We start from the raw sequence: 24,221 nt of genomic DNA, 5'->3' as shown, positions 1-24,221 counted from the left end.
AAATGGACGGTGCTGTTGAGAGCTACTGGGAACCTGTGCCAAATAGCCGCCAGCCGTGCATAGAAAAGATACTTTTATACAGCGTCCATGTTTGTCAGAACGAAATTTAGTAAAATTGTGACACAGGGCCGATACCGAGACTGGTTAGTACTTAGTACCGGGTCGACGGTTGCAGGGGTGGATAATAATATTTCGTTCGGTGTTATTGCTCTCCGTCACCGAGATTTAACAAACCTGGTTGGTTGAACTTTCTTCTTTTCTGCAGTCTACCCCATGGGGTTGTTAAATTCGTATCCGTACATTGGATCCAACCAGAATTGGTGGAATAATTCTTTGTCCTCCCATCCTTCTTTACGAGTTCGGCGCCTAAATAATTGGCTCGGCCCACACGCTGCAGGCTTCAGACCCAAGACGAGTAGCAAAGTTATCCCCAAACCAGCTCAGGTCTAAAGGTTATTCTCAGGCCTGACCGTATTGCTCCATATTCCTCATGCAGTCCCGAGAGAAGCGTATCGTAGAGAGGTATATATCCCAAGTTACTCTATTACCTTAACTATATTCCCTCGGCTTTCTTTACTCCATTGCTTTTCCATGATGCATCTCATTCAGGTTTCATTGCTGTTCATCCTACCAGGGGTGATCTGCGGACCTTTATCGGCAAGCAATTCAGTCGAAAATGTTGTTACGCTGAGTTACCAAGGGAACAACCACGCAAGGCCAATTGCAAAGGACATCGCCGCACTCTCTATTGAATTTTGCTACATCACAGATTATCTTGGTGATATCGACTACCCCAACTCTCTCTCGCGCGTCCTCCTCCAAAACATTGAAGACATAGCTGGTGCTCCCCCAGTCATCCGCATCGGTGGACACACTCAAGATGCTGCCTCGTTCTGCGCCACCTGCCCACAAACCTTGAATAACACCTTTGCACCGGGCAATGATGAAGCTATCGCCGTCAATTTCAATAAAGGCCTCTTCACTGTCTTGAACGACAATGTCCCGTCGCGCCAGGAATTCATCTTCGGTCTTAACTTCGCCAGCAACGACGTCGCTATTCCCCTAGCTGAAGTCGAAGCTGCGGAAAAATATCTGCGTCCATGCCGCCTGCGCGCATACGAGCTGGGAAATGAGCCTGACTTTTATGGCCCATCGCAGCGCCCAAGGCCATGGGCGGTGGATCAATACGTCGCAGAACAAGAACAATGGCTTGACCAGCTAGGGTCGAAAACAGGGAAGGGTTTTTCGATTGGCGCGCTGGCGCAGCTACCGGTCTGGCAAGGGAACTTCTCGCTAGCGGAGATAGTGGCCCTCGGTCTGCCAATGAAGATAGATTATACAGTGTCGCTTTCGGATCACACGTATCCGTATTCTCGCTGTGACCGTAAGTGCTATTAATCCCCACGATGTGACTGCATTCTAACCAAGCTCAGCCGTACGAGAATCCCAGGTATCGCTTTCTGGTCTCATGAATCACACTGCCTTGGTAGAGTTCTTCTCTCAGTGGACCCCCGAAATCAAAGCGGCAAATGATGCTGGCATCCCGTTTCTGATGGGTGAGACAGGAAGTGTGTCTTGCCACGGCGTACAAGGCGTAAGCAATACACTTGGGGCCGCACTGTGGGAGCTGGACTATATGCTTCACGGTGCAACTATGGGGATGAGTGGTATATATTTCCACATGGGGACACCGTTCTACTACAGCATGTGGCAGCCTGTCCCCCATAATGGAACGCCCGCCACAGTCTACCCTACGTGAGTTTTGCCCTGATACGCTTCCTGCCTCTGAAAACACAGGGTCCAAAATGGGATGACAACTGACGATGTGATTAAAGGTACTACAGCTTGCTTTTCATGGCCACGGCTCTCAGGCTTAACAACCCACACATCGCCTCTATTCCAGTGGCAGACACTAGCCTTGCCATTTATGCACTCTACAATGGATTGCCATCAGACGCCGCGAGGCCTGAGCGAATCATCATTCTCAATATGGGTGTCTTTGAATCAAACCCAGGCGGGCCAATTGCTTCGGTGACGTCAATTGATGTGTCGCAGCTTCTTGGGGAGCGGATTAAAATAACCCGGCTGTCAGGACCAGGAAGCGACGCTACCTCTGGGGCTACCTTTGCCGGGCAGGACTATGATTCGGGCAGGCCTAGTGGAAAGAAGGTCGTTGAGAAGGCTAAAGGGGTCGTTGCGGTGAGGGGTAGCGAGGCCGTCATTGTTGAGAAGTATTAAATGTCACTCATAGCAGCCAAGTCTATCAAGAATGCTGTGTCTCTCAGGGGTAGATAGATCATGTCGCCATTGAGATCCATTCCTGTCAATAGAAACAATTCTGACTCTGGGAAATTCTCGGAAACCAACGCTGATTTCCTCATCAGGTCATAAGCCACACGGAATGTGGAGCGGAGTTGAGCCACATAGACAACTTCATGACACGAGGAAGTAATTCGAATTTCAGCTCTATTCAAAACCTTAGACAGGTTTGTTTTGGAGATTTAGCGTTTAGTCGGACCTTCTCGTCCTCCCCACTCCGTACATCCCCCCAGAAAGAGATTTAAACACTAACGAGTTGAGCAAGTAGTGTTGACGGCTGCGACGGGCAGAATACGGCGTGTTAATACTAAGGAACGGACACTGGCTCTTGCAACAGTCGAGACTATCCTGGGTGAAGTAACGATCTAAACTTTTTGAAATCCGCCCTCAATGTGTAAATCCCACAAGAATACTCCGTACACCACGCTGAGAAAGGTTCGGGGGGATCTTTGAATATTACAAACTCGAACAAGTTTCGAACAAAAACCAGTGAAAATGAGCACTGGGCGAGCGGATCAGGATCCGAAAACATGGCAGGTTCTGTCTCCATGCCCAACCCACACAGGAGTCCATTATCGCGCCGCTTCTGGAGAATCCCATTGATCATTCAGCACTTTTTTCCGTCCCGCAACAAGATGGGTAATTGCCTTGACTTGAACCCCGCTTTTAGTCAGGGGGTGCAAGTGGCGACATAGCCCGCTTCTGCCGAAAATAGCGGGGCAGACTCGCGCGACGGATACGAACTAAACAACCCTATGGGGTAGCTAAACAGTTCAGAATTAAGTGTTGTCCGCTCATCCAATCATAAGGCTTCAAAGCCGACAACTGGGCCACCCTAGATTCTAGATTACGATATTTATGATGTGCTCCTTCTATTGAGTGGTATTACTTTGCATAATGACACCACAATTTATGGTGGTACGTACTATTGTTCACTTGTCCTACCCTAATTATTCTTTAGAATGTGCTGGGTTCCTTTTTTGGCGGTGTTTGTCCTGGTCTCTTGCCTGGGCGCGGTTATACCTTTTCACCACTTTCTGCGGCCTCATATTTCAAAGTTTAGAGACTCTTTCACCACCACCGTTTTTCCTCTCACGTTTGTTGAACTCGCAATTAGGCGGTCCTTATCCTCAAGATCCAGTTCATTTAATCTGATCAAAGTAATAAAGAACGCTATCAGTTGAGAATCAACGGTAGCCGTGGACAATATGCCCTCACCTATCTCCTTCGCCCTCACAAAACAAACGGGGTGGTGCTGAAGTGAACCCACACGAAGTTTGCGTGTCTGTCGGTGTGACTACAGCAACTACAGAGGCTCCGTACTATGCTCAGCTCAAGCAACTAAACACTACTCATTCATCCATAAACACTACTCATCTGTATGGAAGGAGCTTGCCAATTGGAAGAAGAGGAATTGAATACTATAGTATTCTTATTGCCCGAATAACAAGGCATACATGCTACATTGACTACGCAAAAGTCCAGGCAACCCATCTGCTACCGCCTTCCCGAAGTAGCCTCACAGCCCGGTATTCTCGGCCGTTGATTAGTGGAGGCCTGGTTGGCTGGACTTTTGCGTAGTCACTATAGGTCCTGGTAACTTCGATTTTGGTCCACGACGATTTCTGCTGGCGGTTACAGTACAGTCCTCCGTACTGTGACTTTTGTTTGTGAAGATGTGGACGCCACAAATAAGTTCTCCGTTCCGGCCAGGTCAAGAACTTCGCCTCAGTATTGCTATCTTCGGAAGCTTGTTTTCAAAGTCGATGTCTAGTGTGTGGGGCCGTGGGCTACGATTCTCGCCTTAGATAAGTAAAGATAGCAGACATGTCCCGAAAAGAGTCGTCACTATCAACACGGCTATTGTAGACTTTAGAGACGGAGATACAGTGAGTAAAAGAAATCGCGGCGTCCTCGCCTGCCTCACCTGCCCCTACAGCCCAGTCATAATACCCTGATGCCTAATTCGGCCTAGCGGCACCCTAAGCAACATCAAGAGTGATACCGAATCTCTTCAGCAGTTTGAAGAAACCCTTAATATTTATTTATTTTCTAAAGGAAGCATTGTTCAACTGGAAGAGCAGCCTATGCAGTCGGGGTATACAGTTAGGACTTACAGCTCACTATAGCCACCAAGATGAACCTCCAAAAGCAGGCAGCCTTTTTGGTTTGCGACACCCTTTTTGTTCTGCGTTTTGGTTCTACGACTGTAACGGGCCAGAGCCCGGCAGTAAACCACGTGCCATGGCCTCATGGATGATGTCGGGCGGATAACGGTAAGATTGTTGTAAACAACATATCGGCCTGGTACAATTGAATCAATTCTGATAAAGCCCTTCACATAATGTAACCGGCTAATGCCAGCGTGTGATCATGTGCTACCACATGACCTTTCTGCCATATTAACCGCCCTCGGGAAGGCTACATAACATGACTACCGCATGTTTTCCTTCTTCCCTCGTTGACGCTTTTGATGGACAGCATGAGACGTAGCTGGTTTGAATTAAGACGCGCTTCAGCCCTTCATAGAGACTTTTTTTTACTGTACTTTGACAAGGTTTCCTTCTCTTCTCATAGTTAAATCGAGTGATCTGAGTGATTGAGACGTAGGTGGGCATGTCACAGGCCATTCAAAGATCTCTGGGTTGTCAATACAGGCTCTAATTCGCTCGACAGTGGGAAGGTAGAAAGAGGAAGGACATCTGCCGTGATTCTCACCGTTCTGAACCTCGTTGGCCAAAACCAAGACCAGGATACAACATTGAGATGTTGTGTAGATGTTGAAAGGAATGAAAGCGATCGCTCCTCTAACAGAGGGAGGACCGAAGGACACGTCCGATAAAGCGGCATTGGCGAGTGAAGTCTCGCCAAGGTAAATGGATTTCGGACTCGATAGTTGAGACAGTTGAAGCATGACGGATGCATCCATACTCACGCTGCGTAGCTCTTGAATGGATTCATCGCAGTTCGACACGTTGGTCGTCCTGATGTATTCAACCAGGGGCTTCAAGTCATCCCCCGTCACCGCAAGTTTGAGGCTTCGATGCTTGTAATATCGGATACTTCCGTCGAAATCTTGGCCCTCGTGGACGGCGACTTTGACCAAAGCTGCCAGTTCAGGCCTTTGTATGATAGTTCGCAAGAACTGAGGGATCGAGGGAGTCTGAGAGTTGAACCCTTTCAATTTGATGTGAGAGTAAAGCAATGGCTCGACGTGAGAGCACAAGTCAGATTAAAAGCACGAGGATCGGTGGGACCAGGGTGGACAAAGACCTCATGCAGGGTCTCTGTTGGACTAGAGATGAGAGGAAATGTCATTTGTTGTCTTTGTGAGCTGAGAAAGAAACTTGATGGCTCGATCCCTTTGACCTCGATAGGGTTTGCAGGGTTTGTCGTCTTCTTTGGCCCTGCATGAAGCAGGCCGGGGTTTTCCTGTCAGGACCAGGCCTTGTTCCTTTTTCCTTTGTGCTTCAGGGCCTTGTAGACCCTGTTCTGTTCCCTTCTGCTTCTTCTTCATTTCCTAGTCATCTTCGTCTTCGTGTTCCTAGATAGACCAATTGACTCAGTCTCCCTCTCTCTCTCTCCCGCTTCCTGTGCCAGCAGCGCCGTGGGCGCTGTCAAAACTTGCATGCAGTTTCAAGGCAAGGAAAGTACTAGGGGCCCCTCGTTGCTATTTATTGATTGTCAGGTTATTGTCATCTGGTTAGTTACATGCCTGGATACCCGATGGCCCCCAACCCGTGACCCCACACTGCCCCTCTGCGGCGCCTATTGTTTTACATCAACCTGTCCAGACTCATTTATATTTTATCAGCAATGTGACAGCTACGGAGTACTTGGAAATGGGCCAATCAGGGCAACGGAATCAAAAAAGGGAGATTGATGTTGAATTGAGTGATTGAATGATTGATTGATTTAGGAACATGAAATGAGGGTGCTCATGGGGGTTGAAATACCCATGAGCTTACACGATAACGGGGATCCTCGGATGTTACAAATCCGGGATGCCCAATTGCAACATATTTGTGTTAGGCAGACATACTTGAGTGTTATCTTATGCATGCAGGTAGATGTCACCCTGCAGGCTGCATGTTGTGATAAGAGCGCCGACCCATTCGGGTTGACATATTTCAAGTATCGGCTGTATTCTGAACAATACTCTGGGTCAGCGAGAGCAAATCCGGCACCGGTAAATTAATCATAATAATTGAGAGGCAAGTTCAAAGCGCCACACTGCTCCGTTTCATCCAAATCCACCATAGCAGACGGCCACTGTAAAAACCGGAGCTGATAACTATCGTGCTTGAAAGGCGTCCACGGGCCAGTCACTTCAACCTGTCGAGTTGTGTTGACATATCCTCTTGCTTTGGTGTACTTCGTGTCCGGCGTAGGATTGAACGATCGGGCAAAACTAGCCCAAGAGTCCAGCACAAATTGCTGAAACGGCAGGTCGAACTCATCTCTCAATGGAAGACCTTGGCGTACCACGTTCCCAAACACATAGTAAAGTTCTCCGGAGTGACACTTGAAATATTCTCGTCTTGGATCGCCGTTGGGATAGTCTGATGACACGGGTGCTTGGCACAGAGGAGGATTAGGTGACCATTCGGGCACCGGATAGGTACGGTTGAACTCGTAGAAAAATACTTCGGGGAATACCTTGTTGGCGAATCCAGCGTAGGCAGTCGCTTGGTCGATGCAGCGGAACATTCCGTCGGTAGCCACTCGTACAGTTGTGTTGAAGATGTTGAGTGTCTGGTTGGAGCCAGAGGGTATCGGAAACACTTGACTCCCAGCTACTATTGGCGGCAGACCAGATCTGTTCAAGAACTGCTGAAATGTTTCTCCTTCCTTAGGATAGCCGATTGTGGTAGCCCCGTCGTCTCTCGTTGTGCCTAGCATCAAAGGTACCCTCGCAGTAGAACCTGGGTCTTTCAGATTGAGTTCAGAGCTTGTGAGATATTCTCCGTCCACCACAAGGTAGCGTGTAGTAGCACGGAGACTGGAAATAGTCGTTGCGGGAACTGCTCGTAGACAGTCAAGTTGTGAGCTAGCATCCGTGCAATTCGTTTCGCTCAGAATAGCATTGCCAGCAACTTGCATCTCCTGCTCAATGGTGTAGTACTTCGAGTACGTCGTCCCATATGCCAGGCCACCAAGATTGCTCTGCATGATCGCGCCTGCAAACTTGCCTTGAGCTTTGGGCGATGCCAGCAAAGCCCGGACTGATCCTGCCCCTGCCGATTGTCCGAAAATAGTGATTTGGTTGGGATCACCCCCGAAGTCTTGAATATTGCGGCGAACCCAGTCAAGCGCAGTAATCTGGTCCGCCATCCCGTAATTTCCATTGGTGATGCCATCGTTCAACGCTAGAAATCCAAGCGTACCTAGGCGGTAGTTGATGGTAACGACGACCACATCCCCTCGAGACGCAAGATTTCCCCCGTCGAAAGTGGGATCACTGCCTGAACCACCAGTGAAGGCACCTCCATGGATCCAGAACATCACGGGTTTTAGTTTATTGCCATGATCAACCTTTGGTTTTGGAAGATATGGCGTCCAGATGTTTAGGAAAAAACAATCTTCCGAGCCGCTTGAGCCTTGGACACACTGGGAGCCGTAGTCGAGAGCAAACGCATGATCGCTATTTCCTTCGTATGCTTGAGAGTAGGTCCATCGTTTTGCTGGTTTGCCATATCGAATACCAAGAAAGCGAAAAATGAACCGATCACGGAAGCTGAGTCTCGATCAGTCGACAAAACCACCGTGTCCTTCAAAGGGCCTTACCCGGTAAGATATTGCTTGTTAGAGTTGACGGTGACCTGCCAAATGGCATTCGTATTCTTCTCATCGGCCGTAGAGTAAGGAGCAGTCTGCGTACACAGCACTGGCAAGCGCTCATTTGCAGAAGCCTTCTTCACGCAGCCGCTCGAGTCTACGCTGGATGGTGTACCATGGACCGGGGCAATCCAATATCTTTGGTCGCTGGCGTATTTCTTTTGCAATACAAGATAGTCCAGATCATTCTGGATATTTTCGAATCCCGAACTTGAGCTCCATAGTGTCTCGTTAAGGCTGTTGCAACCGTTCAGACCTTCTTGTAATGGCATCGCATCCAGTAAGAGCACACCTGACTCAGCATGGGGGCTGGAGGTTTCTATACGATTGAGTTTAGCATCAAATCATCCTAATCCGATGGAAAGCAAGTTATTCACCCAGCAAGTCATTGTGAATAAGAATCGATATGTCAGAATTCAATGAGCCCGGGCCAACGAGCGCTCTAGCCACCACTGCTAGAAAGAGGACAGTATTGAGGAAAGCATGCGACATTCCGATACGTAGTAGATCCCACTGGAGATAAGAAGAAGTCAACCCCCGTCGACCATTATCATTGTGCAGTGTTATTTAACCCGAAAAATCAGGGTTTCCAGTGGACGACTCTTCTTCTCCCCGTGTCCCTTTTAGCCATTCACTACCAACCACGGGCCCACGTCGGCAAAAAGATTCCACCAAAAGTGACTCAGACGATGCTATTCGTCCGGCGACATGGAAATAACTTCAGAGTACAATTGGAACCGCGTTTTGCCTATTATGAGTACACTCTCCGCCTAAGTAGCAACGCTTTTGAATCGCAGCTGGGATAGAAACAAGTTTTCATCGCGGGTAATTGACCTCCAGTCTGATCGGCAAATTCATAAAGCTTAGCGGCAGAATTGCATCTCACGACAAGGTTTCTTCACTTTAAGATCCGTTCAGGCTCTGCAGGAGTGAGCCTGAATTATTCAGCCTATGCCCCGAAGAAAGGTTCCCCGCGCAACAATGAGTGGACCAGACCGGGAAAAGTGCGACTGTCAACACGGATGTCCTCCGTACAGCACCGCATATAGCCAAGCTCAATTCGTGAACAATATATTCAGTGATTTGGGTAAAATGAATTAAAATAAGCGTGCATCCAATTTCTATCAGAGCGTCCCAACCCAACTTCCGCCAGTTGACCCTCGCACCAAGCCCTGATGACGCTAAAGATGTGTAGCACCACCGGCTGATTGATTCTTTCTGCTCAGTTTTCTTCGCAACAGCCCTATCCGACGCTAAGAGATTAATCATTCTGCCATGGATCATTGCTAAACTCATATCTACTTGTTGGGGCTCTGGAACTAGTTCCGATGCTTGGGCCATGGCTACTCGTCTTTCTGTTTCCAAGAAGTCTCAGATCATAGACGAGGCAAAGACTTATTTGCAAGTATGGTTAAAGCTAATTGAGAGGAAGGCGGCACTTGGTGAGGTATTAGACATGAAGCAGATAGTTAGCCAGCGCCGATTCCGGTGTCATGTAGTCACACAAGCTATCTCGGGAGTATGAAAAACGGTATCAACGTCCTACCTCAGAGAGGAAGTCAATAATATACCCGCAACTTGGGCACAATGGAAAGTTTACACCCGCATGATTGCCTTTAGAACAGTGAAAGCCAAGCAGTGCATCGTTTAATTGATGACTTGGAGTTAAGTTTGTATTCAAATTCCAATGCTCTCTGGCAATCGCCGACATTGCCATGCTGTTAAACCATAGCGCGGACCAGGAGCAGGCCGCAAACGACCAAAATCGCAAGCTCTGGGAAGAAGAGCCAAGTCTGGGTCTATCTATGAGAGTAATCAGTTCTTCTGGGCTCTAACCGTATCTGCGGCATTTAGTAAGTGACATTTCTACTCGACTTTTGTAGTTGAGCTCAACCCTAAGCTGGTTAAGCTAATGCACCCACGCCAACTGGATGGAATGTTCAGACTGCGTTATCGCGAAGGGCTCGATAGTAGACCCGAATCAGACTGGAGAGCCGCCGTCGTACTCATAGCAATGACGGGATTAGTATGGTGATATCGGTGCTGCGCTTCGACGGGAACCTCGTGCGCGGACGGGCTGTTGGGACTGCTTCGCTCGACTTCCTGCATCTCCGCGTTACTATCTTCATCGCTGCTGTCGATCACGGACTCGGCGGCTGCCCAATCAGGGTCACATTGATCGCACCATTGCTCGCGTTGTTTTACTTGCCGGTCCTGCTCTGGCATTGCTGACGGGTGTATCCATCGATCGGCCCATTCAAATAACCATCTAATACCACGCGACGACACCGATGGTCCTCGAACATATAGCGTCGGACCAACTCTAACCCAGCTTGCTCACTGGGCGTATTCTGGTCAAACCAGGCTTGGATCTCCTCGAACCCTCCGGCTAGATGATCATGGCTTCACTGGGCAAATGATCCCGTCCCGCCCAGCCACTTTCCTGTGCGTAATCTAACAATGACCGGGGAACCCAATGTGAATGATGCATCGAATATCCGGGATGTCCACTCCCATGCCCAATGCACTGGTGGCCGCAATTACCCCGTTTGCCGCACTGCGGAACAGCTCGAAAATGCCCAACTTCTCATCCTGGTTGCAGTAAAATGTGGTACATCCTAATATCTCTGCAGCCTAGGTCACAATGGGCTTGGTGCTGCCGTACACAATGACTCGACCGGGCCGGGCACGCTGAACCTGTTCACGAATACACTGCTGGACGCCGGGATCCTTCAATCACTGGCTCTGGGAACGATATTTCCACGCAACTATGGGACGGTACACCCGATATGCGATATTATGGCGGCTGGTCCGCGCGCGGTACATACTCACCACGTTTCGCTCCACCTCCATGCGCTGAAATAACCGGCTCTCATCACATGGGGGCAACGGGGCGGTCAAAAACACCATCTGCGCACCAAACCGGTGCATTTGACCTAACTGCTGCAAACGCGGCCGGAATTTCTCCGACGTGTTCAACATAACAATCCGGTCCAACCGCAGATAATCCCTCTGCCGGTTTAAAAACCACTCGAATGCATCCGTGAATATCGCCTCGGGCGTCACAAACACAATGGCCGCTTGGTTGGATGGCGATGACTCTCCCATTCGACGCATGAAATCCCGGCGGCTTCGCATCGGCGCTGTAAATCAGATCGCAATGCGATCAACGGAACCACCGCGATCGTTAACCCACCTCGTTGCCCGACCCACGCGGGCAACATGAACAACATACTCTTGCCCCCGCCTGTCGGCATCCCCGTCACCACCCGGGAATCGCCCCGTTGGATGGCATCAATGGCTGCGCCCTGGACGCCCCGGAACTGCATCGTGGGGTCGCCGGTCATCCGCTGCAATGCCTCGGTCATATTGATTGTCTCGACTAATGACGGCGCTGATCACGCATCTGCATATCGTTGTTCTTCCCCGTGGCCGGGATCGCTTGCCCAACACACTACTCGGGATGTCGTTGGCGTCAAACCTTAAAAAATCATGCCAATGCACGCTGCTGGTCCGGAATCCCGCTTGAGGACCCGCCGTGGTCACTTGCTGTTGGGTCATCATACGACCGTATGCCATCTCGGCGACATAGGTAGTGTGCGCGGCTTGCAAATCGGCAATATGGCGCACCCACTGCTCGTCGTCCATTTCGTCCTCGTTCTCCTCGTCATGGCTAATGATCTCGGTCCCATCCTCGCGGACGTTGTGCGGGAATACTTTGACACTGCCGAAATACCTCCGACTGATGGAGATGGTAATCTCGCGGTACGCGGACAACGACAATCGTTCGTGTAAACGCATCTTGCTTTCTCGGACCATCACATCCGTCACCTGCGCGGGCGTCCACTGCCGTCCAATGTCGGCATCGACCCCCCACATCTTGGTGGCTTATGCGTCGGCAACGGCGTCTAAACGGCACACCTCTTCATGGTATGCCTGCAATATCTCGACAAATGGCAATACCAACCACAAATACCATACGACCAACTCGCCTACTTCGCGGGGCACGTACCGATGAATGACCTTAGCATCCCTGTTGGCGCAAAGCCCCTTATGGTATCGGGTGACAAATGCCACCAATCAATCTTCGATAAACATGTTTCGGTGCTCACCGGCGGCGCTGTAGCGGTGACGGATACTCAACAGCTCGTGGCCTCGCGGGGGCTGACCGCTAGTAATGTGGACCAGCACGGCCAACTTTTCCTTGAACTCGTTGACGAACCCGAACAACCGGCCGAACAACCGCTGCCATGGTTGCTCCTCCTGCACCCGGTCCACCATCCACCGCGTCCTTTTAACGGGCCACGGCGTACGCTCGTCCAGCAAAAGCTCCACACGTCCTTGGGCTGGTTGAAATCGTCGGCCATACGGTCCCATGGGATAACGGGGATCTGGTCGGGTTGGCACCGCAAAATCTGGTTGATCATCAATTGCCGTGCGCTGGCCGTCAACCCATAGATGAACCCGCGGAATGCCCCCATCGTGAACCGCATCGTTTTATGCGACAACTCGTCCCCGTTGCCCCAACCAATATATCCGGCGGCGGGGGTATTCATGTGGATTTTCATCCCATACCGGTGTGAATCCATCATCCACTTCATCAGCCCGGCGGTGCCATGAACCATAAACCCGGTGACCATAATGCGAATCCATTCGCGCCATGTCCCGCTTGGTGCCTTCCCGTGCCTGCTGGGTGAATACAACGGGTGGTGGGGAACTGTTGGGTAAACTGGACGGATAATCCGGGGTACAGTCAACTCCCGCTTATGGCACACCCCACCATCCAACAGAATTTGCGTGCCATAAGTGAATTGTGCTTATTGTGATCGGATGACTAATTTGGTTATATCGATCGACATACATTAATTCCTAATTAGGAAGTCATTTTCGTCTGATAGTTTTAGGAAGTTATCCAACGACATAACTGTATGTGTATCGCTACCCATATCCGCAGGAAACCGGTTAATTAAGCTCTGGTATAGAGGCATTGATTCAAGCAGTTCTGGCGTTGGCATACTTTGCGTCTGATCAGTGCTTCGACTAACGATAGTGCTCTTAATAAAGCAGTTCTGTATAGTCTGATCAAGAACATCATTTCGCCAGGCCTGGGTAAGCCAGCGGAGGGTATATTTGAGGCTCATTTTCTTGTTCGGATCAAGGTTCCGGTCAAGGATATTAATCATCCATATCATCCATTTCCTCCGATAATGGTGCTTTAGATTCTGGATGATTCCTTGATCTAGTGGCTGATAGACCGACGTCGCATTTGCCGGGAAAAAATCACCTTGATATTAGACGGTGGCGGCGTATATTCAAGCGCGCATAGATGCGCACTAAAATTGTCTAGCAATAGCAGAACGCATCGTTGCTTGCCAATATTCTTATAAAATGCGCGAAGCCACTCTCCCATAATACCACTGCGCATCCATGCTTTCTTATTCCAGCGCCAGGCACATCCAATTGCTCGGATATTTACCCCCCGAAGAGCGCGTGGTGTCTCTGCTGTACCAATCAGCCATAGAGGCATTCGGTCCGAACCAGTAGCATTCGTCGAAATATAGTGATTCGGGCCTTATCTCTCTTTTGACCAGCATAACCATATGTGGATAGGCCACCGTTCGGCATACGGCGCCAGTAAAGCCCAGTTTCGTCCATAATATATATATCCTCCGGTTGATATTGATCGCAGATCGCCTGAATAGGTTTTATCTCGTCGTGTATCGAGGTTGGGGCCGACGCAGATTCACCTCACCGTACAAGGTATGATAACGGAGGGAATGACGTTGCTTAAACCGAGTAAGCCACCCGTCAGAGAAAAAGGCCACTGGATGTTCAGCATATTCGGGGATTTTCTTCCAATACTCGATAGCTTTAGGCCGAAGTAGCGGGCCTGTTATGGGAAAGCCGGCATCCTGGTGTCGTTGCTGCCATTCAAAGAGAGCTTGGTCTAATATAGGCTAATGCGATGTCGATGAGCGCATATTTAGACCTGCTGGGCCAGCATCAAGGTGCTAGTATTTGGATGAAAGGATCTTTGAGACAGTGGCCCGATCAATAAGGCGACCAAACTGGGACCGAAACCACTCAACGCAGGCTGGCTGAGAAGGTGTAGGGTGTGTTTCGGATGCATAGAGGCGTAGAGCCTGTTTCTGAGCGTCAGATATGCCCTTCCTAGCTCGCCTTATGAGGCATCTTGGCCGAAAGGGTGACTGAATTTTGCATTGTGATTGGTCGGTCTATATGACTAAGCAGATATAGGAGAGAAAAAATCGTGTGCTATAACCGAGATGTGCTACAAGTGGTCTATATATATGGGAAAAGGCGGAAAAGTGGGTCCGTCCACGAATATTCAAGTCCAACAAAAACGACTGGTGGACGACGGCAAACCGGTACACCGGACTATTCCAATCATGCCTGGTGACTCGATCTCTTGACCTCGAGGGTTTGCAGGGTTTGTCGTCTTCTTTGGCCCTGCATGAAGCAGGCCGGGGATTTCCTGCCAGGTCTAGGCCTGTTCGTTCCCTTTGTGCTTTAGGCCTTTATAGGCCTTCTTCCTTTCCTGTCTTCTTCTTCTTCTCTTAGTCGTCTTCGTCTTCCTGTTCTAGATAGACCAATTGACTCAGTCTCCCTCTTCTCTCTTCGCTTCCTGTGCCAGCAGTGCCGTGGGCACTGTCAATGCCGAACTTGGGTGCGGGCGAAAAACATCAGAATGCGGCGCCAGGGGTCGACATGTCGCTTTAACTCCTCGTCTGCCTTTATGTATGGCTGCAACAGCTTCGATGGGATCTGCTCTATGTCGGTACGGGCGGCTTCAATCCGGAATAAATGGATGTCCCGTCCGTTCAAGTTGGGTGATGTTCTGGCTTTTGCCAGCAACACGTAACACAGCATCCCAAATCACCCGTGCGGTACCCTCATCCCCCTCCGCATCTTCCATCGGGCTTTCAATGCATATCCGTAATCCCTTGGGCTTCCGTCCGCGTAAATATACCGCCCATCCCGTCCGGTCCAACCATGGATTGGTTTCGTCGATGGTACCGTGCTGGATCTCGCGTTCCAGCTGTATTTTCCGTGAAAACACCTCTCGCAATTGGTCCACGGCTTCGGCGGCCTGCGTGGCCAGGGGCGGTGGTGCTTCGGGCTCGTACAGAATATGGATGTAATGCGACCTTAATCCACGTGGGAAAACTCGCTGGCACACAACTGCCTTGACCCCTCCTCTTGTTTCTGCTTTCCCTGCGGCAATTTCGGATGGTCGTGGCTTGCTCCCATGGCCGTACGCCGAAAACCGATGCTTCTTCGACCAGTGAACTCGCAAACTATCGCGACTGCGGTAAATTTGCCTACAAAACTGGCACTGTAACCCATCTTGGTAAATTGGTAACGCCAGAATGGGCCGATCCACGGCCGTGGGGAGCGACCTAATCTCTTCCTCGACGCAGTTCCATTTATCGGTTTGGCGGATGATTTCCACTACCTGTTCTGCAACACATCTGCTGATACGGTGCTGGCCCTGAATGTTGGTTAAATGGTGGACTATCTCTCCGGGCTTCACGCCACACTCGCACTGGCGACAAATAGCGACTCCCCACTGCTGGTTGCCTATGAAATACTGGTCGGCAATGGTGGGTTCTCCGGGCCCACTCATGCTGAATGTGGATATATACTTGACAATGTGAAGGGTCCACTGAATGGATACTGGGAAACCATACCACTGGGAACTGCTTGGTTGTTGACGAAATTGAAACCGGGAATTCATCGCAACCCCAAAATGCCTGGCGGGGATTTCAACCGAATCGAACTAATAATACTTGAGTGTTGAATCGCGTCGTGATGCGTGATGGGTTTCATGATCGACAGAAGCCGTTGCAATCATGATGGCTGAAGACGAGCTAATACCGTCGGGACCAAGATCTGTGACACCATACTCGCGGTTTCGGCATAGGATGACGGGGTCGGAGAGGACAACCTCGTGCTAATAAACGTCGCTCTGGAGGTCGCATAGCCCTCCGAGCCCATCAAAAATCATGCTAAATCACATCATCAAGGGCCAATACATAGCGCTACACAACACCGCGCTACTAGAGCAAGTAAACGCGAATCTACGCTCAGCGAAGGAGAAGATAGTGAAGAAGCGTACTCGGTCGACTAAGTTGATACCATGCGAAGAGTTTTTGACCGGTGAAGAGAGTCTAGAGGTATTTACGCAGCTGGATTCACCAGCAGAAGGACCTACGGTAGATTCCCATACGCAGGGCGAATTGCTTAACCAGGCAGACTAACCGGCGAAGATGGCTCTGCCTAGGTGTAGTGGGTGCAGGGAGATTAGCCGGAGGATTAATACATGTAAGAATCACTATATTTAGCTAATTCATGAGGTGTTGGTTGAGATCTGCTGATTTGAAATGTGCTAATGGGTATATACGATCTGGTCAGCTGGGTGATCCGGTCGGCTGGGAACTACCTTAGGGTAAAGTAGTAGCCTGTTAGATAAGGAATAAGGCAACCGTAGGTTGGCTCTGAAACTTTTTCTTGCAGACCGCTCAAAAATCTCCTTATTTACAAGGTATTTAACGTACATTTTCCCAGAGGACTTCCTGCCTAACCGGACACACAGGACAGACCGATTCCGCTCAGACGGGTCCTCGTGTAACATGAGGGAGGGGTAACACAAGGTCGTGTATTCGGGCCGGCTTCCTCGTTGGTTCCCTATCGAAAAGGTCGCCAATCCCTGGCCGACCCGTCGTTGTCAAAGGGAAGCTTGAGGGGGTCGTTGTGAAGGGCTCAGACCGAACTTGATTCAATTGGTTGTGGCCGACAATGTGTCTATCGAAAGCTTGAGGAAAAGTAAACACATGAGCCTCCTGGGACGCTAAGTATAGAGGCATTCACGAGACACACGTGATCAACAGCGAGATATCTAGATCATCCACGCGGCCATCGAGCTTGTCACCCAGAGAGTAACATGCCAGCAGTTTTTCACTTGGGACCTTGCGAAACATTATATCCATATCCGGAACCCGCCTGGGGACCAGCAACCCGAAGAGCCATCTGCACCCGTCGATGTGACTACCCGCATTGCGCAGTTTTTAGACCAGTTACAGCTAAACGGCCGGAGTGACGCTCATACGACCATCTAGGCGGCGAGATCGACGAGGCCAATCCATGGTTACGTCAAACCCAGTGGGCCGAATATCTCCTGGGGATCAATCGGGGCCTGCTATGTGACTGTATCGCGGCCCCGACTGAGGAGGCCAATGGTCTTGAAGCCGTGGCCCGCCGGATCTGGGTTGCAATGGGAGAGGTGGCCCAGATCAGCCAGCAGATCACCAAGGCCACTGGGAATGCGATCCGCAGTGAAGCTGTGCGCACCGAAAAGGACCGGAGCCCCGTCCAACCACTACAGGCATAAATGGACACGGCGAGCATCCGGAAGCATGTCGAGCCATGGCAGCGTGTTTTGATGTTTTTCGTGCGGACGCAAGCACCACATAAGTGGGATAGCCCCCAAGATACACTTGAACTCAGAATCCAGATCTTCGATCCCCCGACCCCCCCTTCGATATACTTACACCTTTTACTCCGTAGTTCGATTGCTGATCAGATGAGATAACTTTGCCCAGCAAAATCATCTCTGGTGTTGAGTTTAATGGCCTAGATTTAGTATTAATTAGATCGGCGATCAGCAGTCTAGTGTGTCGCGCGGGCTGACAAGGTATCGATAACCCAGATTCAGTACCATATAGATTGGTGATCAGCCGTGTGATGTGTCATGCGGGCTGGCCATAAAATAAAACTTTAATTGCAAGTGCTTAGATTTATAAATTCTACTCATCTTAGAAGGCATAGTAATAAGGTCCAATAAATAGATTCTGTGGGTTGATCAGGCTGTTCAGTCGTTCACACGCTGAACCCTAAATATGCAATAACTATGAGGCGCGGTTGATGCTCCAAGGATCGGCACTTGATCGGTATCGATAATCAGCTAAGGCAGCCTAATTGTTGAGGACCTACTTGTCAGGTAGATAGCCAGTTGGTCAGGTAGGGTATGAGGCCGAATCAGTAGATCAGATTGACACGAGAACCGATTAGGACCAAACTAGATACCGCATGTGTGCAATCCTTTTAACCCGTCCTTTTCAGCGAGGGTTCTGTGTCATAACTGCAGGGACCCGGTATTTGATCTATCACAAAATTCCCAACAGGAAACTGGTGATGAATCTTGGCAGGCAGAACTGATTTCAATAGTAATATATTTGCACTATATTTCTTCGATGTTGAGACCTGCGTGCCGGTGCTCGGATAGTATGGGAAGGATAAAAGCATATATGGACAGATCAACCGATTTAATTGGGTGGGACCCGTAAAAGTCGAAAAATGATCCTCTAAGGGCACTTTATGATTTGCTGTGACGGCAGGCTCAGAGACCCCACAATCCATATGTGAAATTGAGTTATTGATCTGCGGCCCAATCCGTTTAGGCCATCTCTGATTTGCAGCTAGGGTTTACTAGTGATACACCTCATTTCCCACTTCCACAAGAAAGAAATAAATTCAGTCAGCTATTATTACTTCTTATCCTTTGTATCACCAAACTGCATATATTTGAGTAGCTCGCATAGCAAATGTACACATGAACGCCACTAGAATTTAGTGATAATAGGAGGAATTCATTACAATAGCCCCTTACGTGGTGCCCTTGCATTGATATCGTGAAGTTGGCTAGTTAATAAAATCAACTAGGCTGAAGTCGGAATCCAACACCAATCTATGGTATGTGACTTAACCCTTATAGGGTCTATATTTTCCTTCAAAAGGAAAATGACAAGCAATATTAGGAGTAGCTCCTTGCATAGCTTTTGTATGGTCCTCAGCGGATATAAGAAGGCCATGGCGCTCATCTCGTTCTCTTCCTTCCGTCAGCCTCGTTTACCTCCAACACACTCAGACAATACCTACCTCTAATCCTCAAGGTACACAACTTTAGCCCGCAGATTTTTCGAAACCTTTGTTAACTAGCTCTACTCGATCCTACAGCACGATGAAACTTCCCCTTATGGCTTTGGTCGCGTACGGCGCTTTTATCGCCAGCGCTTCTGCATCCTACATCGTTAAGAGGGATGACTCCATTTCATGCGATGTGAATAAGTGCATTGCTTTCTACTCAACTGGTAGTGCACAGTGCTCCTCTGGCTACAAGAGAACTCATCTTGACGTTGATGGTTACTCGCCTGGCTCCTACTGTGAGAGAAGCTGTAAAGACAGCGAACGGAAGTCTTGCGCGGCAAGGAAATGTACGGACTGGGAGAACGAGTGCAACAACACTCCCCAAGGGAAAGGTGTTTGCAAAGAAGCTATCGATTGGTGCGATGGTCCAGTAGCGATGAGCCAGCTTATCTGCACGGATAAGATCATGGGACAGCCTGTGAAGTATGAGAAAGACGCGTGTCTTCCAAAGGATAAGTCCCTGGATTCTCGTTCTTACCACAAGGCCAAGCCAGGACCAGGGGGCCGGTTCATCGCTGTTGTCAAGGACGAAAAAAGAAGAACGGTTACGTTCAGTACGTTTGCGAGCCAGTCCACTACTCCGACGGCAATAGCATGGCGAAAGACCTCGCGGCGAAATACAGCACCTGCGAGTCTGTTTTCGACGAAAACGACAATGACCAAGGCCGGGACTTCATCAGAGTGGATTGCAGCAATATCCCAGAGGCTAAGTGGCCGCAGGTGAAAAGCCTTCTCAGAGATAGCTGCAAGAAGGCTAACCCTTGGAATGGCAAGAGCGCCCATTTTCAACAGAACGACTTTAATTAGTCTGTGTCGAGGATAGGAGGATAGTAGCAGTTACTTATAGCTGCCACCTATTGGTTTCCTTCGTCCTCAGCCTTTCTCTATGTTTTGCATGTAAATTACGGGGCTCTAAGACAACAATTTCAAGTCACTCTCGAGTCTCCTATGGGTCCTCTAAGACAAGGAGAAATTGGGCCTATCTACATACAACTCTGGACCAAATCTGCAGATGTGTGTATTTAACATACCTCCGCCTGCCTCTCATTTTACCTACAATCAACGAATTCTGTCTGTGCCCCGCAGCTAAGACCTGCCACCTTCGGTTACCCGAGAGCAGAAGATGATTATTGTTATTCGAATTTTAATCCCCCCTGCCAAGGGCACTGAGAGCATTGGTACGCCATTCTGATTTTTTTACTGGAATGAGACATCGACGTTTTTACCCATAGACTGTGGATACAAACTGATACCTGATCTGTAACTTTCGCTGCTGACTTCAACGCTATGAAAGCACAATGTCCGGATAGATCTGGCATTTGCTCGAAGAAAGTCGGTCAGATATTTTTGAGTCATAGACATTGAACATGGATCCAGCCTATGAATGCCCAGTGCGACGTTAGCCAAAGACTCGACCGCTATTTCGCTCCAGAGGAGCCATAGCTTCGGGGCAGGCTTTAGCAGATCGGCAAGAGATGTCGTCAAATAATGCATACCTCGCACCCGTCGAGGTCCAGAATGACAAAGCGCGTAAGCCAACCTCCCCGGTGGATTCGATTCTGACATGATGTAGCCGAAATGACGGAGCGCTGGAGGCTCTGCTCCGCCTGCCGAAAACGGGGACGATGAATCCAGACAAAACACGTGATTATGCGAGGATACGTCCATCTCCAGTGATATAACGGAGAGATATCACTGAAGACCCTCAGCCGAACTGTTCGGTCTACCTACCGGTGCAGTCGGCCTCAATGCGTCGCAGACGAGCCCCTTCTAGCACTGGACGTAATATCCGTCGGTCAGCCCGTCTAGCCGACTTCGCCCGTCGCCGCGTCTGAACAGAACATGATCACAAGGTGGCTGATTTTGTAGGTGTGGGCGGCTGATAGTTGGATCCAATGTGAAAGATGAGACCATAGATCATGCCTAATAAAGTGCGGCATGCACGCTGCCCTGGCAAATGATAAATGGCAACTCAATCGAGCCACATCTGTGATCCAATCATTAGGCATATAAGATGTGATTCCAGTAAAATAATCCGCTCAATGATTTATCGAGCTTTGTTGACGATAGGTAATATGTTTAGACAGGTCACGGGTCAGAGTTTTTGAAATATAATGGTATCTAGGGAAATTCAATTATACCAAGCAGAACCAGACTTGGGTGCCTAGGTGCACATAGAATGTTAACATATAGAGTGATGGCTTGTGTTACGGTCAAGAGAAAGATGCTAGATCAAACTGTACCATTCAACGAAGAAACCAAAGCTAGGGAAAAGAAGAAGAGAAAGAGGTGGTGACTGTTACAAATGTTGTTATGCAGAGGAAGCTTGATTCTTATCATTTCAGAGGGATACAGAGAGGTCATATATACACCGTGAAGTCCAAGTTGATTTTCAATCAACTTGGAACTTCGTATAGAAGAATTATTTCTGATGCTACGGCTTCATTCCTGAGCAGCTACAGCCTCATATCACAACATTCCCCCTCAGGATTGCCTTGCTAGCGAGGCGATACTGAATATATGCACACGGTCAGGCCTCGGTAAAACCACTCAAACCTTCAAAGAGGAGAAATAGTGGAAGGAACGCCATCGCGATTACACATTCTCTATGAGTCTTTTATGTCAATTCCTAAGAGTGTGCAAAACTCCATAAACAGAGAGGGACCCAGAGGCTTAGCGAGTCTATTAGCTGCTTGTTCTTTGGTTGAAACGTATTCGAGACAAATTTCGCCTTTATTCAGAACTGCTCTCTAATAGAGGAATTTCACGTTGAAATGCTTCGTCCGTTTGTGAAACTCAGGGTTGCGAGAGAGAGCAATAGCAGATTGGTTGTCAGCTATTAAAGCAGAAAGTTATCGACAAAGACGCAGACAACACAGTTAGGCTTATAGAAGACGCAATTGTCGGACTAGGCTATACTAAAGCCGTAAGCTACTAGGACGCGGTAGACGCACCAGTACCAAATCCGTAGTGCCTGCTTCAGTCCGTATAAGGAGCGTCGAAGACAGCAAACGTATCCGTCTTCTTTAAAGCCCTCTAGAAGCTCTATATAGATAGACGAATCGACATTACTATAGAGGAAGTGTTAAGATATATCCTGGCATGAGGTTATTCCCAAGTGTTGGTGCCTCAGGCTTCCCGGACCTGATAAGCCGTCAGGCTTTCTGTGGAGGTTCGCTGGGGCTTCGGCATCAGTACGTGTACGAACTCCTGCAGGGAACACCCTTGACAGAGGTTACACAAGCCTCGTGTTTCACCCCGCTCCCATTTCCCTACCAAGGATACATCTCCTTCTTGTTTGAGTGATGAGACTGTATATAAATTGACCCATGTTGAAGAGGTTTCACGATCTTCAAGAAACAGTCTTTGATCCCTTCCGAACAATTGACTTGGTCCCTTTCTCCCACCTGATTGACAGGCCTCTATCCTGACTTATAGAGTATATCCTTACACAGGAAGGCTAGCAGGAAGGCTAGCAGGAAGGCTAGCAGGGAGCTATCCTTCTAGAAGAAAGTGATAAGCACTAGGAAGCTCACGATCGTACACCTTAGGGTGTAGATACACCACTAATCACCCCGGAACCTAACGGAGGAGGCTACCTACTGGTAGACTATAATCCTCCGAATAATAAGCTAAAAGCACGTATCTGTGTGCGAGGAGACCTCGAAACAATCTCCTCTGAAGACAAGGGCAGTAAGGCTTATCTTTGCCTTAGTTGCAGCATTTAACCTTGACCTACACCAGCGTGATGCAGTCACTGCGTTCCTGAACAGCCCACTACCAACCGAAACCTACACAAAGATGCCTGAAGGATTTGAACAGCTAGGGATGCGCTGGAAGCTTAATCGTGCGCTATACGGCCTGCGTATATCACCGAAGCTTTAGCAGCAGGAAGTATCAAGGGTTCTTACAAAGCTTAGGCTTACACCGGTGCCTAAAGACCCCTGCGTCTTAGTCACACACAACATTATTGTCTTCTTCTATGTTGACGACTTCATTATCGCTAGCTACCCGTCACCGGCAATACGAGAGAAAGCTAGACAGCTTAAGAAGGATCTAGAGGCACACTAGGAGCTTACGGATAATAGAGAAGCAGAATAGTTCTTGAACATTCGAATTGTACGCGATCGACAACAGCACAAGCTTTGGCTTTAGTAAGACGCCTATATCAGCAGTATAGCTGCTCGATACTATTTGATCGATCGTGCGCCTGTCTATACAACTCTCCCTGTGGAAGAAATAAAGCCTTTCGATGGCACAGCAACACCGGCTAAGATCAAGGTATACCAGGGGAAGGTAGGTTCGGTCCAATATCCTACAACAATTACTAGACCAGATGCAGCAAAGGCAGCCGCAAAGCTCTCGCAGTTCCTTCGAAACCCCGGCCCACAGCACCAACGAGCTGTTGATAGAGTGATCTGCTATCTCTACATCACGCGATACCTGGCACTGCAGTGGTGGATGAGGTTCCTCGAACGAATCGCATTTAAACCAAGCCATACGATCACCCTTCGATGCGATAATCAGCAGACTGTCACGTTATTGACCTTTGAGCACGCCAAAATCGACACGAAGCTTCGTCACGTCGATAAAATGGGCACTGGTTAAGGCAAGAGGTCAGCAAAGGTCGAATCAGCATCAAATGGGTTCCCACGGCACGAATGGCCGCAGATGGTCTCACAAAGCTTCTACCGCGGCAGAAGCATGACGAATTCGTGAAAATGATGTGAATGGAGGATATAGAGCACCTCATTGAAAGCTAAATGAGAGAAGAAAAGCGTGCTGCTGCAAGGAATCAGCGCTCAGCTCAGTTTGAATTCAACATGAAGGAGATTGGCGAAGATATTCAACACCCGCTAACCGTTGAGGGGGTGTGACGGAACAGAAGCAGTAGTGGATCACGGCCTCTGGGATCCACTGCTGCTTCTGGTCCGTCAATTTGTGGATAACCTCATGTCAGGTGTATCGTAACACCGGATAAGCGATCGAGGGCTAGCGATACACCTCATCTTGTGAAGGGCTGAAGCAAGACTTAATTCAGTCTAACTAGGCCTACA

General features: G+C 49.1%; 8 protein-coding genes across 8 annotated transcripts; 4 read left to right on the top strand and 4 right to left on the bottom strand.

Moving 5' to 3' along the window:
- Positions 1-594: 594 nt before the first annotated feature.
- Positions 595-2,238, top strand: N7473_000057 (glycosyl hydrolase family 79 C-terminal domain-containing protein; the record flags this gene model as incomplete). The annotated part of the gene is made up of 3 exons (XM_057145997.1): positions 595-1,384; positions 1,434-1,755; positions 1,836-2,238. The coding sequence occupies 3 exons, from the start codon at positions 595-597 to the stop codon at positions 2,236-2,238; spliced, it is 1,515 nt and encodes a 504-aa protein (XP_057013883.1).
- Positions 2,239-6,513: 4,275 nt separating this feature from the next.
- N7473_000056 (uncharacterized protein) lies at positions 6,514-8,649 on the bottom strand (the record flags this gene model as incomplete). Its single annotated transcript, XM_057145996.1, has 3 exons — positions 6,514-8,056; positions 8,107-8,476; positions 8,535-8,649. 3 exons carry the CDS (start codon positions 8,647-8,649, stop codon positions 6,514-6,516), a joined length of 2,028 nt encoding a protein of 675 aa, XP_057013882.1.
- Positions 8,650-10,107: 1,458 nt separating this feature from the next.
- Positions 10,108-12,036, bottom strand: N7473_000055 (DEAD/DEAH box helicase; the record flags this gene model as incomplete). The annotated part of the gene is made up of 6 exons (XM_057145995.1): positions 10,108-10,313; positions 10,391-10,546; positions 10,623-10,749; positions 10,990-11,300; positions 11,354-11,539; positions 11,613-12,036. 6 exons carry the CDS (start codon positions 12,034-12,036, stop codon positions 10,108-10,110), a joined length of 1,410 nt encoding a protein of 469 aa, XP_057013881.1.
- A 201-nt stretch (positions 12,037-12,237) lies between these two features.
- N7473_000054 (uncharacterized protein) lies at positions 12,238-12,797 on the bottom strand (the record flags this gene model as incomplete). The annotated part of the gene is made up of 2 exons (XM_057145994.1): positions 12,238-12,420; positions 12,471-12,797. The coding sequence occupies 2 exons, from the start codon at positions 12,795-12,797 to the stop codon at positions 12,238-12,240; spliced, it is 510 nt and encodes a 169-aa protein (XP_057013880.1).
- A 2,171-nt stretch (positions 12,798-14,968) lies between these two features.
- N7473_000053 (uncharacterized protein) lies at positions 14,969-15,805 on the bottom strand (the record flags this gene model as incomplete). The annotated part of the gene is made up of 1 exon (XM_057145993.1): positions 14,969-15,805. One exon carries the CDS (start codon positions 15,803-15,805, stop codon positions 14,969-14,971), a length of 837 nt encoding a protein of 278 aa, XP_057013879.1.
- A 1,006-nt stretch (positions 15,806-16,811) lies between these two features.
- Positions 16,812-17,569, top strand: N7473_000052 (uncharacterized protein; the record flags this gene model as incomplete). The annotated part of the gene is given in 3 exon segments (XM_057145992.1): positions 16,812-16,822; positions 17,298-17,325; positions 17,342-17,569. 3 exon segments carry the CDS (start codon positions 16,812-16,814, stop codon positions 17,567-17,569), a joined length of 267 nt encoding a protein of 88 aa, XP_057013878.1.
- Positions 17,570-19,198: 1,629 nt separating this feature from the next.
- N7473_000051 (uncharacterized protein) lies at positions 19,199-19,888 on the top strand (the record flags this gene model as incomplete). The annotated part of the gene is made up of 1 exon (XM_057145991.1): positions 19,199-19,888. One exon carries the CDS (start codon positions 19,199-19,201, stop codon positions 19,886-19,888), a length of 690 nt encoding a protein of 229 aa, XP_057013877.1.
- A 3,528-nt stretch (positions 19,889-23,416) lies between these two features.
- On the top strand, positions 23,417-23,894 carry N7473_000050 (uncharacterized protein; the record flags this gene model as incomplete). Its single annotated transcript, XM_057145990.1, is given in 3 exon segments — positions 23,417-23,460; positions 23,496-23,767; positions 23,779-23,894. The coding sequence occupies 3 exon segments, from the start codon at positions 23,417-23,419 to the stop codon at positions 23,892-23,894; spliced, it is 432 nt and encodes a 143-aa protein (XP_057013876.1).
- Between the last annotated feature and the right edge of the window lie 327 nt (positions 23,895-24,221).

This window comes from Penicillium subrubescens (assembly GCF_028828155.1).
Source record: "Penicillium subrubescens strain IBT 31985 chromosome Unknown utg000001l_segment0_segment0, whole genome shotgun sequence".
Taxonomy (NCBI): domain Eukaryota; kingdom Fungi; phylum Ascomycota; class Eurotiomycetes; order Eurotiales; family Aspergillaceae; genus Penicillium; species Penicillium subrubescens.
The sequence above is the reverse complement of the archived record's forward strand: the minus strand, read 5'-3'. Positions and strand labels throughout refer to the sequence as shown.